This window comes from Eubalaena glacialis, chromosome 2 (genome assembly GCF_028564815.1).
Source record: "Eubalaena glacialis isolate mEubGla1 chromosome 2, mEubGla1.1.hap2.+ XY, whole genome shotgun sequence".
NCBI lineage: Eukaryota > Metazoa > Chordata > Mammalia > Artiodactyla > Balaenidae > Eubalaena > Eubalaena glacialis.
In genome coordinates this window covers 11,863,846-11,881,539 of record NC_083717.1, presented here as the reverse complement: position 1 = coordinate 11,881,539, position 17,694 = coordinate 11,863,846, and the positions used below count along the sequence as shown (strand labels likewise).

The 17,694-nt window shown below is 43.1% G+C and overlaps 1 protein-coding gene across 14 annotated transcripts in view; it reads left to right on the top strand.

Moving 5' to 3' along the window:
- KIAA1217 (KIAA1217 ortholog) overlaps positions 1 to 17,694 on the top strand; it is a 516,301-nt gene that overhangs the window by 318,866 nt on the left and 179,741 nt on the right. For all 14 annotated transcript variants that reach the window (XM_061178680.1, XM_061178687.1, XM_061178637.1 and 11 more), the window contains exon 3: positions 6,782 to 6,980. In XM_061178680.1, coding sequence (XP_061034663.1) covers positions 6,782 to 6,980 — 199 coding nt within the window. The remainder of the gene's footprint in view (positions 1 to 6,781; positions 6,981 to 17,694) is intronic.

Below are 17,694 nucleotides of genomic sequence, written 5' to 3'. Positions count from 1 at the left end.
ACATCAATCTGTCATGTTCTAGAACCGGGATGTCCTAGGTCTTTTCCCTAATTGGCCATCAGGATAAGACTGACCCTGAGGAGATGTTGGCTCAGCTTTCGTTACTCTGGCCATCAGCCACGGAAGTTGTGAGAAGTAGCCAAAGAGCTGTGGGGAGACCCGGTCCCGCTGCTTTAGAAGCACCCCAGGGTGTGGGTCCCCGGATGCACCTGAGAATGGCAGGTCCTCGGTGCTGCGGCCACCTGGATGGCTTTATGTAAGGATGGAAGCCCCTATGGGAGCTCTTGGTCTTCGCATCCCCAGACCCAAACCCAGCAGAGGCCTTAGACTCTGGAAACAAGAGGGCCGGAGAAGGGAGCGAAAGGACTGCACTGTGGTTCTAAAAAGCACTCTGAGCAGATTTCAGAGCTTAAACCTTCCATGGCCACAATTTGTCCGTTCTCCTGAGGCTAGAGGAGTGCAAAGCGGGGATGGTGAAGAAAACTAAAGTCTGGGGATCTTCCAGTGTTTGTGAACTTCAAATATTTTGCTCCTTTTGTCTTTCATACGAGTGCATAGCACCTAGAAAAATCTCTTCAGTTGACGTCACAATTTTGACTGGATTTTGAGTTGAAAGCTTCCCAAGTGCAAGAAATGGGGTGAAAGTGTCTGAATGTCATGATTAAATTAACCATGTCAATTAGTGAGTATTAGGATAATGAGTCATTCTGAATACATTTGCATTTGCATGTGGGAAGCTTTATTCTATTTCCGAACTCTCTATGGAAATTGGGCATTCATTAAAATGAAGTAAAATTTCAGTAAGGCAACTTTGGGTTTTCTTTTTAAAATAGAACATAATCTGATGCGAAGCGTACGCCCTGGCTAATCAGACACCCCACTGTTGCCAACAGTTAGCATCTTACATAAAGGTACATTTGCAGGCTTTATTTTCTGGACCTTGGCATTTCAAATTAGAGTTTACAGGGTCTGAAAAATGGGAATGGCGAAACATCATCAATGCCTCCAGCTCTAATTTTCTTTTCTCTTTGCTTTTAGTCCCCAAATACAACATTGCGTAGAATAAGAACAAATTTGATCTCCTAGCAGAGCATACTGCTTATGGCGAACACTTCAGCAGATATTTGTTCATGACCTTAAAATGCATGTATGGCAGCCTTTTAAAAATTAATGCTCTGCAACTGTGTTGCATGCACTTGAGGACATAAATGCGGGAAGCTGGATCTTGGTGCTAGCTAGCTGCATATTTCTGTAGAGCAAATGCAATAGGGGAAATCATTTGGGGGAAACCATTTGAAGGAATCTCAGTAAACTAAAGTTTTCTGGGTGACATGATTTTTCTTCTTCTCTGTGATGTGTATCTTAGAGTGAAGAAATTTTAGTCCTGAAAGGACTAACTACCAACCAGTCAACCTCTGGTCTTACAGAAGAGGAAACTATGACTTAGTGAGATTGTACGTTGCCCAATTTTGGTACAAGCTGGCGGACAGACTCCTGGTTAAATGACTTTACCCCTGTCAGCTCTGGAATCCTGCAGACTTGGTCCCAGTTCCTTCACCAGCTAGAATCTTCGGGCAAGTTGCTTCCACGATTTGTCTCCTCGGTGTAGCCAGTATTATGCAGTGGCAGTGAGGGTGAAATGAGATGACCACACAATCAATCACAGTGCAGCAGGTACTGAATTTGTGAGTTCCTTTCTCTCTCCCCACACCCCTTCACTAGGAAGACAGTCTTCCTAGAGAACCGGTCTGCACGTGTTACAAATGAACCAGAGGAGGGATCTGCCTGAAGCCTCTTACCCCAGCATCCCTTGGTGATAGAAAGCCCTTTTTGAAGAAGTAAAGACGAGAAAGGATCAGTGGGGTTCAGGTGGCCTGGTTACACAGACTGCCCCTTCCTGCATGACCCCAAAGGACTTCCTGTTTGGGTGGTAGGTTTGGGATCACCTGATGATTTAGCGAAACATCTAGAAGGTTGTGATGGAAACAGAGGGAGGTGGTCATGGGTGTCCACGAAGCACTGAAATCCAGCTTTCCAGCCCCTTGAGTCCTGCCCAGGTGGCTCAGAGAGCGTTTCCACCATTCTCTGCTTCCTGAATCTTCCCAGTTAGGGGCAGCTCTCCAGTCAGAAGCTTAGGGCAGGGGCTCCAAACACCATGCTGTAGACGATGCATGACCAAGAAAAGGCTTCTCCTGAGCCAAAATGAGAACAGTAACTGCCAACAGAAAGACTTCTTTCTTAAGCCAAATCTGAATTGTGTGAGTATCCTGCCTCCCATTTTTTTGGTATTAAAATATCTTTCCTTTCTCGTGGCAACATGGTACCATACAGAGGGAAAATTTCAAGAGAGAGGGCATGGCATGGATGCCCCTTACTTTGCAAAATAAAATCTTAGTAACCCTGTATTGTGCCCTCCCCCATAATTTTTAAAAGAATGTTTAATTTGTGAAATACAAAATAATGAGAACAAATGCTCCAGAGAGTTTAACTTTCTCCACAGTTATTACCAATGTTATAAACCTGTGAGCCACATAGCTGCCCAGGCAGGGGAGCTGTTAGAATTGGTCTTTGTCTGTGATGGTTTGCTTGCAAGACACAGAGTCAACCTCAAACTGGTTTAAGTATAAGAATTGAATTAGTTGGAAGGAATAATTCGGAAAGACCTCACCGTGTACTGGACTCAGGAACTGGGATGCCTAGGGGCCCAGATAGCTGTTCTATCTTTTAGGGTCTCCCATTGGAGTCATGGGGGTCTCTTGTCTCCCTTTTTCTGTACAGATCTGCTTCATCCTTTCTCTGTACTCTTCTCTTTCTGTTTCACATTCCCTGTGCGTGTCAGCCACAGCTTCAAATGACCTCACATTTTAAGCTCTCAGTGGATACAGACTAAAGAGCTTCTTTGTCCCAGGGCTCCATTTCCAGGAAGAGCATGTGATTGGTCCAGCCAGGTCAGGTGGCTACCGCTTGGTCCAGTCAGCTGCGACTGGGCTGGGAGTGGGTGACCATACAGTGCATCACTCAAACCAGGGACCTTTGAGAGTGGAAGGGAGTTACTACTAATACTTGCACTGGGACAACAGGTGCAAAGCAGAACGGTCCAGGGATGCTACAATGTGTATTTACCCTGGATGTGGGACATTGGACATCAGGAACTTATCCATATGGGCAGGGAGGAATTCCGCAGAGAGGGGGGCATTGTTGGAGGGCCAGAACCCTTTCAAAGATGGCTAAGTGTCAAGTCAAATAACAAAAGGGGAACTTTGTCACGTATTCACTGTTCCTGGAGAGGGGGTTGCCTGTACAAAAAGACGACTTGGTACTCAGCTGCTTCTGGATGGTGCATCTGTTAGCTCATTTGAGAGAGCAGAGAAGGACCTCAGAGTGGGCAGAGGGGGGGCAACTCCTTTAGAGGCCACCAGCTGTCCCACTCCCTCCTCCCGTGTGACCCCGAGTGCACACAGACCTGAGAACCTCAGTGGGTGACTTCGCTCAGACCAGCGCTAGCACCTCCTCACCTCTGCTGTCCGTCCTCTCCCGACCCATCCTGTAATGTCAGCGCTTATCCCCCAAACCCCGTCCTGCCCTGCGCTGTCACAGTGACACACCTCTTAGCGCTTCTTGTCCAACTGTTGCACGTATATTATCCTTGGCCCCAAAAGATACCTTAAATGCGTTATGAGCTCAAGAACCACATACACCACATACAGCACCTCCCGAGCCTCACCCTGTGCTGAGTACCAAGTCCCTGTTTCAAATGCTTTTGACTTTTTTTTTTTAATACGTCAAATCATAGGGTATCTGACACCAGTGTCAGCAATTTTCATTGTCTTTCCTCTGCCCTAAATGATGTCTCAGCCTCGAGCTGGCATCTGAGGGGAGAGGACGGTGTGAGAAGATTGCTAATATGCAGTGATAGTTTGCAATGAGAACGTGAATGACATAACAATGAGAGCAGGAGTTTATATTTGGAACTGAATAGCTGTGTTTAGGAAGCTTAAAAAAAAAAAAAAAGATTGAGCCCTTATATCTTTATTTTTATACATACTCCAACCACAATGACCCTGAACAAGAAATAGAAATTTGATTTTGATTTTCTTCAAGGATTATTGCCTTTTGCAGTGGAAAATGACAACTCATCAAATGCATTGCGTCTTCCGTGGGCTGCAAAGATGACCAAACACCAGAGGTTGTCATTGTAGCCATGTTGCTTCAAGTAATATTATTTCTTGGCTATTTTGCTAAACTGAATGTATTTTCCTTCTTTCTTTCTTTCTTTTTTTTTTAAGTCAGGGATGAGGACATTTGAGCTTGCTATTCTGCTGAGCGTAGTAACCAGCTATCTACTTCACTGAAGACCATATGAATTTACATAACTCTTGGTGAGCTGGGCAGTGATTTAGGGTTGGGTTTTTTTTTTAAGTCTGGTAATACTCTTAAAGAGTGCCAAAGCCAGATCCCAATCTTTGTAACACAAGCAGACTTTATGAAAAATAAACCTCTTCGGGGCCTTGCACGGGAACATTAACCCAAAGCAAAGAGACAAGTTAACTGTTCATGGGTGTCCTTTCTGGCCATGATATGGGCATGTCATCTGAGCTGAGAGTTTCCTGTGGAACACCGAGGCTAGCCACCTCCATGAAGGGGGTGCAGGGGGCTATGTGCTGACCTTACTCCTGTTTTCTTCTGTGCAAATGTCCTAAGAGGTGTAGCAGGTGTGGGTGTCTAGATAATACAGAAGTGCTCCTGCCAAGAGGGGTCTCCTGGTACTTTTAGCAAGAAAAGGGAAAGGAACTGATCATCGCATCCTCAAAGGGCTCCCCTAGAACATCAGGCACACCTGGGGCATCCCTGAAAGAGTTCTGTAGCTGAAGCCTTGAGGCAGGACCGGCTATATATAATTCTTAGTGTACCTTGTTCCAAAAAATTATTAAGGGTTTCAAGACAGCCACAGCAGAGCATGAAACCAAGTCCAGAACACTTTTAAATGCTGGGTCGGTTGTACACCCACAAAGCTGGTCCTACCTTGACAGTTAAGTGCTTTTGTGTTTTTAACTTCAAAATGCATCCTTAGGAAGACTTAGAGGACATTAAAGAATGCAAACCACCACCCCCCCCCCCAAAAAACCTGGCTCCTGGGGACTGCCTGTGTCCCACCACCAGCCCATCAGCACCTTGGGCATCTTAGTAAGAGAAAACTCACCTGCTGATTAATTCAGATCAGTTTGCCTTCCAGAAGGTGTCTGGAATCGTAATGAAAGCAGGGGTGGGCTTTGGGCGGAGGAAAGCTGAGATCATGCATTCATTCAGCCTAAGCCCCCCAGTTTCACTGACTCCCTTTCTTTGACCTTCTACACGTATAATCTCCAGCCTCCACACAATAGCCCAAATGATCTTATGAAAAATGTATCTGATCCTGGCCGCCTCCCCCTTCTCCCTGCCTCAAAATACCTCAGTGGCATTCTGGTATCTTAGAGTCACATTGAAAATTCTCCCCTTGAGGCCAAGGCTCCATGAGATCTGGGCTCTGCTGGTCTCCAGTCCCACCACATCTCCAGTGCTTGCCACTTCTTTCTGCCTCGGGGACTTTGCACATGCTGTCCCTTCCACCTGGAATGCCTTTTTCTTTTCACCCCACCCGCTGGCTTGCCCCCTCCTCCCAACTTCCCTCATCCTTGAGGTCACAGTTTACTTGCTTTTCCAACTTTCCACCCACATACACCCCCTCCCCAGCCTGGGTTACACACTGTCAAAGTCTTCAGTGTCTGTCCCCTGACTCGACTGTAAGCACCATGAGGGCAGGATCATGTCTCTTTTGTCTGTTGTTCTGTTCCCAGTACCTAGCTGTGCTAACATGTACCTAGCAGGTGCCTGGAACATTGTAGGCACTCAATAGGTGTCTGTTGAAAGGATGAATGGACGTACCACACAGTTCGTGGTTTAAACTTAATTATACATTATCTTGTGTTATTTGTTGTCCTTCATTCATTTCACCAATTAGTTTTGAAACTCATTCACATCAGGCAACATGACGTCTGTCAGTCTCTGAATTGCCCACAGTGCTCAGTATATGTTCAAGGAATGTTATTGACCAACATAGATTATGAGTGTTTTACACATTCAGTCCCTTGCCATTACAGTATAGATAACCAAGAGAGAAATTCAATTTTGTATTGTGTGTGTGTAAGTTATTATAGATACTGTCTGTTGATTGGCGAGGTAAGTAATAACCAAAACTAGACATAATCCAAATTATGGGATTTCTGCCTCAAAAGAAAAAAATCAACTGTGATAGAAATATCTCCCTCACAATCATATTTTACTGATTTTGGAAACAGTCTTAATAGAAGAGTTTAAAGAACTGGGTGTGTTCAGTTTACTCGGGTGCGAGTGCATCATCCGTGTTAGGTGATACAAACGTGCACAATCCCATCTGCTGTGATCATAGCAACCGCTAGAATTTGTCTGGCCAAAGGAATTGATTTTCCATCGTTCTTTCCTGTAATGTGGCTTGTCCTCAATGCCTTGCTTGAAATGGCATTTGCACAGTAGAGGTCCAGTGATAAAAATCTTAATGGAATACTCAGGGACTTTTTTCTCTCACTAACTTTCACAACTGATACTTTGACCCACTCTGTCTTTATTTTTGTATCTAGTCCTTCCGATGGACTTTTTCTCATTGCCATGTTGTTTTTCCAGATTAGTAGACCTTGATGGAATTAAAAATATTTTCAGCATAATTAATAATAGGCTATTTTCTACTTCTTTCAAATGCCTTTTGCAGACAAGAAGCCCCAAACTGTCTCACAGTCCTCATCCTCCCAACGTGGGTGACCCAGTGGAGCATTTATCAGAGGCGTCTGCAGATTCTTTGGAAGCCATGTCTGAGGGAGAAACTCCAAGTCCTTTCTCCAGAGGCAGCCGGACTCGAGCGAGCCTTCCAGTGGTGAGGTCGACCAACCAGACGAAAGAAAGATCTCTGGGTAAGCTTCAAAAGGCAGTTTCTAATTTTTATTACTGCATGTGTGTATGTTTATACTTCTGAACACATACCCCTGCATCTGGATGTTAATTTGATCTTGATTTGTAAACACACAAACTACTCAGAAACTCTGTTGATTTAACATCAAGCCTTGAGGAGTTACCTGCTGAAGAAGCAGCAAGTCCAACCGGTCTTTGGGGCTGGGCACATTCAGAACTGGCTGGGGTTAGTCACTCAAACAAGAGACTAGCAGTGCCTGTTGATATTCCTGGTATAAGGAACAGCAAGGGCCAGATTACAGAATGAGCCTCATTTCTTAGGGAACCTCCTCCACAGTTTCAGAACTGTGGACGGATGGGGTGTGAGCCCCACTCCACTGTCTGGCCGTCCAGGAGAGGACGTGAATGACTCCAGGAGGAAGAGGTACAAGATGGCCAACACCCCCATGACTGGTAAGGAAAGCCAGAAACACAGGGCTGTTTTCTCTACCGCCACATGAAACGGTGGAGGGATTTGGCAAGAGTTTGGCATAGCCTTGTCTTTCAGTAAGCTTTTAGGAAAAACAGGATTCTGTCCTTCTGCCTTCACTTATCATTTGCTTTTTCATATCGGATATTCACTTTCTATCTTGCTGTGCTTTTTTTCTTCCTCCTAGCCCCTTAACAAAAGGTACAGGCCATAAAGATTTAGACCTTTTTGCAAATTGTGCTGGTGTTTCATATGCTTAACCTGCCATCTCAAGGTTCTGAGTCGGTACCTGTGTTTTTCAGCTGTTTGTGGTCAGGAAAAAGAGGGGACAGAAACAGGGTCAACCCACAGAAGGCTTCAGGGTCTGGCCTCTGCAGAAGAGAGCTGAATTCTGCCTCTTAAAACTGAGCAGATGCCTTACTTGAAGAAGAAAAGAGAGGGACGTGGGGAGGTATCCTGATTTTGTTTCCTCGGTTGCACATGATAACCAGAGCAGATTGGGTTCAGACATTGTCCTAGCTCTTCTGAACAAAAACAAAAAAAGCAAACAAAAAAAACCCCTGTTATTTACTTGTATTACTGATATTAATTTTTAACGTTAAACTTTGTATACTTCATCTTAGTTTAATAATCCAGGGTTGTCATTTTACAAATGAAAGATGAAAGCCCCAGAAAATCTGGTTTCTGTTTTTTGAGGTTGCAGAGTTAATTAAATGGCAGAAGTGGGAAGTCCCTCCAATTCCTATTAACTCCATTTACCAATGAAGGCACGGGACTTGCAGGGGTGTGGTGCACTCAGGGAGCATACAGGGCTGGGGCAGTGTCAAGATGACACAGGCTGGGGCTTTCCATCTGGACGACAGAGCTTAGTGTTCTCTTAACCCCGCTCATGCTTGAGGCAGGAGCACAGGAGCCTGCCAAGGAGTGGAATTTCTCCTCTGTGCTTTGCAGGAAATGAATGAGGTTCAGGTCTCTGTAAAGATAGCCTGTGCTTTGCAAAGTAGAATGAAAGATAAGAACAAATGCCTGTGCGCTTCTCCATACCTGGGGAACAGCGAGCCTGTGGAATAATGGACCCTCTGTCTTGCAGGCAGGAATTTGCCCCACAGCCAAGTGCAGTTGGCAATGCAGGTAGATACTGGCTGCCTTTAGGAAGCAAGTCTCTGGGTGCAGGGGCTGCAGGAGCTGATGGCAGCCTTGCCCTAGGAATTGCTGAGGGCGGCTGCACTTCTGTGAAACGCTGCTTTACGCTGAGCACACCTTGCTGTGAAGTTCTGGCGAGTCACAGCAGATTCGAAATGCATAGGAGGTACTTATTCTTCCAGCTCCAGGAGAACGTTTTTGGCCAGTGATTTCCACAACTCGTGGATAGAAACAAAGGAACACAGGGAGAGGAGAGGAATGAGAAGTTTGCCCCAGTGAGGGGAGCGCTGGGGCCAGAAAATGAGGCTGGCCCTGGGCCGGCGGCTTGGTGCTGCCCCTGACCGCCTCTCTGTGGCCGATTTGGGAATGTCCTCGCGGCCGCACCTGGCCTTCACAGCATAATTCAGTTGAGCCAGGATGGGAAATAAACAGGAAAGTGTGAGTCAGGGAGAATCTAAACACAATCTCCCTGCCAGGGGCCTTGCTAGCCTTGTGTTCGGGAAAATCCCCGTGCGCCTGGCTGTGTTTAACACACAGACGTGGGCTCCTGGGAAGAGCAGGCTCCCCAGAGAGCCCCGGAGTGGGAGCAGCGGGGTCCCCCAGCATCTCGGTGGCAAAGCGCAGCCGGGACCCCAGGCCTCAGAGGCTGCAGATGGAGACTGAGCTGGGACCTCCTGCACATCCACTCTTGGCGCCACCTGGAAGGCCAGCGTTTCCTTTGGGATCTGTACAATGTCATTTTATCTTTTTTAAAAGTTTTATTATTTTTTTTATACAGCTGGTTCTTATTAGTTATCTATTTTATACATATTAGTGTATATATGTCAATCCCAATCTCCCAATTCATCCCACCACCATCACTCCCCACCCCCCTGCCCCGCCACGTTCCCCCCTTAGTGTTTGTTCTCTACATCTGTGACTCTATTTCTGCCTTGAAAACCAGTTCATCTGTACGATTTTTCTAGATTCCACATATATGCGTTAATATACGATATTTGTTTTTCTCTTTCTGACTCAGTTCACTCTGTATGACAGTCTCTAGGTCCATCCACATCTCTACAAATGACCTGATTTCGTTCCTTTTTATGGCTGAGTAATATTCCATTGTATATATGTACCACATCTTCTTTATCCATTCGTTTGTCAGTGGGCATTTAGGTTGCTTCCATTGACCTGGCTATTGTAAATAGAGCTGCAGTGAACATTGGGGTACATGTGTCCTTTTGAATTATGGTTTTCTCTGGGTATATGCCCAGTAGTGGGATTGCTGGGTCATATGGTAGTTCTATTTTTAGTTTTTTAAGGAACCTCCATACTGTTCTCCATAGTGGCTGTATCACTTTACATTCCCACCAACAGTGCAACAGGGTTCCCTTTTCTCCACACCCTCTCCAGCATTTGCTTGTAGAATTTCTGATGATGCCCATTCTAACTGGTATGAGGTGATACCTCATTGTAGTTTTGATTTGCATTTCTCTAATAATTAGTGATGTTGAGCAGCTTTTCATGTGCCTCTTGGCCATCTGTATGTCTTCTTTGGAGAGATGTCTATTTAGGTCTTCTGCCCAATTTTTGACTGGGTTGTTTGTTTTTTTAATATTGAGCTGCATGAGCTGTTTAAATATTTTGGAGATTAATCCTTTGTCTGTTGATTCATTTGCAAATATTTTCTCCCATTCTGAGGGTTGTCTTTTCATCTTGTTTATAGTTTGCTTTGCTTTGCAAAAGCTTTTAAGTTTCATTAGGTCCCATTTGTTTGTTTTTTTTATTTCCATTACTCTAGGAGGTGGGTCAAAAAAGATCTTGCTGTGATATATGTCAAAGAGCGTTCTTCCTATGTTTTCCTCTAAGAGTTTTATAGTGTCCGGTCTTACATTTAGGTCTTTAATCCATTTTTAGTTTATTTTTGTATATGGTATTAGGGAGTGTTCTAATTTCATTCTTTTACATGTAGCTGTCCAGTTTTCCCAGCACCACTTATTGAAGAGACTATCTTTTCTCCATTGTATATCCTTGCCTCCTTTGTCACAGATTAGTTGACCATAGGTGCATGGGTTTATCCCTGGGCTTTCTATCCTGTTCCATTGATCTATATTTCTGTTTTTGTGCCAGTACCATATCATCTTGATTACTGTAGCTTTGTAGTATAGTCTGAAGTCAGGGAGTCTGATTCCTCCAGCTCTGTTGTTTTCCCTCAAGATTGCTTTGGCTATTCAGGGTCTTTTGTGTCTCCATACAGAGTTTAAGATTTTTTTGTGCTAGTTCTGTAAAAAATGCCATTGGTAATTTGATAGGGATTGCACTGAATCTGTAGATTGCTTTGGGTAGTAGAGTCATTTTCACAATATTGATTCTTCCAATCCAAGAACATGGTATATCTCTCCATCTGTTTGTGTCATCTTTAATTTCTTTCATCAGTGTCTTAAAGTTTTCTGAGTACAGGTCTTTTACCTCCTTATGTAGGTTTATAACTAAGTATTTTATTCTTTTTGTTTCAGTGGTGAGTGGGATTGTTTCCTTAATTTCTCTTTCTGATCTTTCATTGTTAGTGTATCGGAATGCAAGAGATTTCTGTGCATTAATTTTGTATCCTGCAACTTTACCAAATTCATTGATTAGCTCTAGTAGTTTTCTGGTGGCATCTTTAGGATTATCTATGTACAGTATCATGTCATCTGCAAACAGTGACAGTTTTACTTCTTCTTTTCCAATTTGTATGCCTTTTATTTCTCTTTCTTCTCTGATTGCCGTGGCTAGGACTCCCAAAACTAGGTTGAATAATAGTGGTGAGAGTGGACATCCTTGTGTTGTTCGTGATCTTAGAGGAAATGCTTTCGGTTTTTCACCATTGAGAATGATGTTGGCTATGGGTTTGTCATATATGGCCTTTATTATATTGAGGTAGGTTCCCTCTATGCCCGCTTTCTGGAGAGTTTTTATCATAAATGGGTGTCGAATTTTGTGAAAAGCTTTTTCTGCTTCTATTGAGATGATCATATGGTTTTTATTCTTCAGTTTGTTAGTATGGTGTATCACATTCATTGATTTGCATATATTGAAGAATCCTTGCATCCCTGGGATAAATCCCACTTAATCGTGGTGTATGATCCTTTTAATGTGTTGTTGGATTCTGTTTGCTAGTATTTTGTTGAGGATTTTAGCATCTATATTCGTCAGTGATATTGGTCTGTAATTTTCTCTTTTTGTAGTATCTTTGCCTGGTTTTGGTATCAGGGTGATGGTGGCCTCATAGAATGAGTTTGGGAGTGTTCCTTCCTCTGCAATTTTTTGGAAGAGTTTGAGAAGGATGGGTGTTAGCTCGTCTCTAAATGTTTGATAGAATTCACCTGTGAAACCATGTGGTCCTGGACTTCTGTTTGTTGGAAGATTTTTAATCACAGTATCAATTTCATTACTTGTGATTGGTCTGTTCATATTTCCTATTCCTCCTGGTTCAGTCTTGGAAGGTTATACCTTTCTAAGAATTTGTCCATTTCTTCCAAGTTGTCCATTTTATCGGCACAGAGTTACTTGTAGTAGTCTTTTATGATGCTTTGTATTTCTGCAGTGTCCATTGTAACTTCTCCTTTTTCATTTCTAATTTTATTGATTTGAGTCCTCTCTTTTTCTTGATGAGTCTGGCTAAAGGTTTATCAATTTTGTTTATCTTCTCAAAGAACCAGCTTTTAGTTTTATTGATCTTTGCTATTATTTTCTTTGTTTCTATTTCGCTTATTTCTGCTCTGATCTTTGTGATTTCTTTTCTTCTACTAACAGGGTTTTTTGTTTGTTTGTTTGTTATTCTTTCTCTAGTTCCTTTAGGTGTAAGGTTAGATCGTTTATTTGAGATTTTTCTTGTTTCTTGAGGTAGGATTGTATTGCTGTAAAGTCCCCCACTATTATTGTATTACTGTCGATTTCCTCTTTTATAGCTGTTAGCATTTGCCTTATGTATTGAGGTACTCCTATGTTGGGTGCATATATATTTATAATTGTTTTATCTTCTTCTTGGATTGATCCCTTGATCATTATGTAGTGTCCTTCCTTGTCTCTTGTAACATTCTTTATTTTAAAGTCTTTTTATCTGATATGAGTATAGCTACTCCAGCTTTCTTTTGATTTCCATTTGCATGGAATATCTTTTTCCATGCCCTCACTTTCAGTCTGTATGTGTCCCTAGGTCTGAAGTGGGTTTCTTGTAGACAGCATATATATGGGTCTTATTTTTGTATCCATTCAGCGAGCCTGTGTCTTTTGGTTGGAGCATTTAATCCATTTACATTTAAGGTAGTTATCAATATGTATGTTCCTATGACCATTTTCTTAATTGTTTTGGGTTTGTTATTATAAGTCCTTTCTTTCTCTTGTGTTTCCTGCATAGAGAAGTTCCTTTAGCATTTGTTGTAGAGCTGGTTTGGTGGTGCTAAATTCTCTTAGCTTTTGCTTATCTGTAAAGCTTTTGATTTCTCCATTGAATCTGAATGAGATCCTTGCCGGGTAGAGTAATCTTGGTTGTAGATTCTTCCGTTTCATCACTTTAAATATATCATGCCACTCCCTTCTGGCTTGTAGGGTTTCTGCTGAGAAATCAGCTGTTAACCTTATGGGAGTTCCCTTGTATGTTATTTGTCATTTTTCCCTTGTTGCTTTTAATAATTTTTCTTTGCCTTTAATTTTTGTCAGTTTGATTACTATGTGTCTTGGCGTGTTTCTCCTTGGGTTTATCCTGCCTGGGACTCTCTGAGCTTCCTGGACTTGGGTGGCTATTTCCTTTCCTGTCTTAGAGAAGTTTTCGACTATAATCTCTTCAAACATTTTCTCAGGTCCCTTCTCGCCCTCTTCTCCTTCTGGGACCCCTATACTGCAAATCTTGGTGTGTTTAATGGTGTCCCAGAGGTCTCCTAGGCTGTCTTCATTTCTTTTCATTCTTCTTTCTTTATTCTGTTCTGCGGCAGTGAATTCCACCATTCTGTCTTCCAGGTCACTTATCCATTCTTCTCCCTCAGTTATTCTGCTATTGATTCCTTCTAGTGTATTTTTCATTTCAGTTATTGTATTGTTCATCTCTGTTTGTTTGTTCTTCAGTTCTTCTAGGTCTTTGTTAAACATTTCTTGTGTCTTCTCGATCTTTGCCTCCATCCTTTTGCCAAGGTCTTGGATCATCTTCACTATCATTATTCTGAATTCTTTTTCTAGAAGGTTGCCTATCTCCACTTCATTTAGTTGTTTTTCTGGGATTTTATCTTGTTCCTTCATCTGGTACATAGCCCTCTGCCTTTTCATCTTGTCTGTCTTTCTGTGAATGTGGTTTTCATTCCACAGGCTGCAGAATTGTAGTTCTTCTTGCTTCTGCTCTCTGCCCTCTGCCCTCTCTTCTTTTATCTTAATCCACAGAATTTTAGGATCTCCCCCCCAAGTCCTGTTGATCTTGTGTTTATTTAAAATGGTAATAGTTGGTTCATCATGGGTTATTGCATTAATTTTGATTTTTAAAAATGTCTCATTAAAATATTATTTTATCTTGATTATTGAGTTTGGTGGGGAGGAGCCTTAAATTTTGCACCCGAGGAGAGTACCTCACTCTCCTCACCCCAGTAGCTGCCTGTGTGTCACCCCAGGGACTTCACATCTCATGGGGTGACCTCCAGCCACAGAGCCCAGAAGGGGCAGAGTTGGGAAAGCCCAGCTCCCAGGCTTCACTTCTGCACATACGCATTGTGTCACTGGAGCCATTCCCCAGCTCTGGGAGCCACGTCTGGACCAATCCACCAACCACTCCTGCTCCCTGGAGGGGATGCAACCTTGCTGTCACTCTAGGCAGCCTGTGCCTGGAGATAAACCTGCCAGCTTAATCATTTTTCCACTTGGATAATCCCTCCTTTCTACTACTTTGGCGTAGTAGAAAGGGAGGAGCAGGGGGAGGTTGGGCTTGGTGCATTGCACAGAGGCTGTTAGAAGCCGTGCAAGAGAGAGAAGGTTTACCCCTAAGCTGCTGTTTAAGACAGAGAAGTTAGACATCGCTGGTGTCTATATAATATTCTTTCTCCGATGCTGTCCTGCATGCAAGGTGTGAGCTTCTCATTCTGGCACTTCAGGCAGGACCAAATGACAGCAAAACCCAGAAATCTTTCTGATGCTGAGGACCAACTAGTCACTCTTGGAGATTTACAAAGCAGAAAGGTAAAGAAAGAATTTGATCAGTGGCTCTGATTTATAACGTGACGGGGTTCCAAAAATCTATCACCTCTAAATCTTCACTTGTACAGAGTGGTGGGGTCCCCATCCAGAGACCAAATGAAATTCTTCTCAGTGGAATTTATGCCATTTCTGCTTCCCTCTTTCTTCAGTGAAAAGAGAGACCATTAGGAGAAAGGAAGTCTACTAAAGAAAGTAAAAACAGTTTTGCAGTAGATTTGGGTTTTAGAAATAATTTCCGTGAAAAATTGTCCCGCTGATATTAGGTCTGGGTCTTAATGATGGAGTCGTTTCCTTTTAATCATTGCTGTCTTATAAATGTCTGTCTGGAATGCAACCACGGGCAGGGGCTGCTGTCTGGCTTCTTTGTGGTCGGCCTCGGGGGAAAGGGTAGCCACAAGATGTTCCCACCCTTCTGTGTACCCTCAGGAATTTGAAAATAAAACTCATGTGAAAACAAGAACAGCAACTTCCTTCTCCCTGCAGCCAGATGCCTTGGCTGACCGTATTCTGAATGGTTAGCTTTGGAAAAGACACCTCCCTTACCAGCCCATCAGCCAGAGGTGCTGCCATTTCTGTAACAAATTACCTGTTAAACACTCAGACTCAACAAGCAAGAATGATTTTAAAAGGCTCGGGAGGATTTTAGACTAATTGAGGGAGAACTTGCCCAACGCGTGTCACTTCTTCGTGGCTGTTCTTTTATTTCAAGGTGGTAACAGTGATGGTGACCATTTGCTGGTGGGGGTATTTAAGGAACAGAAGGTTCTCTGTTGTCAGAATCACCCCTCCTGTGCAGAAGAGTGGGTAGGAGGTTAGAGAAAAAGATGGAGGAAACGTCCATCTGTAAAGCGGAAAACCAAGAAGGTTTATGGGCAAAGACTGTGAGCCTCGTATTAGATTGAGCATGAAGAGCTATCCCTAGGATAGTTAAAGAAAGAAATGAATTTCAGACAAATGGAAAGATGTGTATTGCTCTATAGAGTAAGTGAAGCACTTATGGAATTTGTTTTCCTAAGTGCCAGTAGTGATTGACATGTAATATTATAAAAACTAAAATTTACAGAAGAGAGTTTGATTGCAGGTCAGTAGCTTTGGGGCACATTTCCTGACCTTTTTAAGGTGCAATCAAAGAAAAGGTCAGAGGATCGTCTCTAGCTTGGGAACTCAATGGACAGGGTGGGAGGATTTGGTGACCGGCTGGCGTGGTCCACTCCAATCTCCTTCTGGCGTGCCTCCCTTTACTTTGGAGGCTGGAAGGTAGACCCATTCTGGAATAGAAGATGCGCTGGGTTCTGGAAGTAGGGACCAAGGCATTTGTGGAGGCTTTGTGTTTTCTTTAGCATCATTTGCTGAGAGGTCTCTAGGCAGTCACTCGCTTGATAGGGTTGAAAGTCAGGGTGCCAGGCATCCATTTTTCTCCTTCCGAGGGCGCAGGTGTGGTCTGGCTTTTCAGCAGGACCAGAAGTTTCCTGACTTCCAAAGCGGAGTCACAGTGGTCCAGGCTGTGACTCTGGACCGGAAGCTTCCTCCTCATCAAACGGGTTCTGCAACGTCCCAGTTCTCCAGTGAACTTTCAGCTCAGCGATTCCACAAGCCATTTAATAAATCTGTTTGGGTTTTTTTGTTTGTTTGTTTTTTTGCTTAAAGCTGGAGTTGGTTCAGTTGTCTGCAACTGAACCCTGACAGATACATGGGGTCTGATTTGCTGTTTTTGAGAAGTTGTAGTGCCTGCCCCTTCTTCACGTTCTAGAAAATATGGCAAGTAGCGGTAGATACAGACTGATGACTTTTAGAGACTTGGCAGTGAACTGGAGAATGAACTGGAGGTGTGGTTTCCCAACTGTGTTCCTCAGAGCTCTGGAGTTTTGTGGAGTTTTCTCTACTATAAATGTTGTACTTTCATATAAGATTTCATTTGGCAAATGAGCTATGCTGAACTGCTAACACCCACACAGTAAAAAACATTAAGTAGACCAAGGGGCGTTGGAGAATAAGGAAAGAGAGAAGTTTTGAAGAAATTTCCTTTCAATAACGGGAGTCCTCGAGTACTTCTATTTGGCTATATCGGGTGAGTCAAGAAGATTCTCTTAGGTTTTTTGCACTTGATATCATGAATGTCCTGAAAGGTAATTTTTTTAAAAAGTGAATCAATCTTTAAGCTAAGGGAGAAAAAATGGATTTGGGACTGGGAATTAACCACTGAAAGGAATATTTCAAGAAATCCTCTGGTATAGCAAAACATGTTTTTGTGATACAAGTAATCACCCCCCAATTTTCCTTTATAAGCTTGGATTTTCATATATGAGGTTTTCTGAAAGAAGGGAGTACTTATCCAAGTTTACCCACTTGGCTCTTAAATTCACCCATAAGAAAGAATGTTCTTGCAAAAGATTGTGTAGACTCATGATTTGTTTGTACTTACTTTAAAAAATAAAGTTAGTCAGATGTCTTTCGAAATCCCTTGCTATTAACATTCCTGGGTTGAAACTTTAGGACAGATTTCTCAGACTTTGAGGAAATGATTCAGTTAATGTGGTACCTACAGAGTTCCGTGCCCTTTACCGACATCTCGAGGATTGCTTTGCAGACAGGGTGCAGGTAGGGAAAGCATCAACGAAGGTGAATAGAAGGTTTGGTGGAATCTAAGGGTCGGAGCCCTCCCCAAGCCACCATTAATTTACCGTCTGTTGGCTGAGTACCAATGAAAAGACTTGCAGAAGACTTGGGGTGTACTGTTTCTGTTCCCTCCTTTACAGCTGGGGTGTTGCTAAACCTGGACCACGGGTCACCTTTTTGTAAACTTAACAGCAAACATTTCTAAACTGCAGGTGGAGCTATAGGGCTAAATAGCTGGAAAGGTGACTTCAGTTTCCTAAGCTATTTCAGAAAATCAATCTGCCTATAAG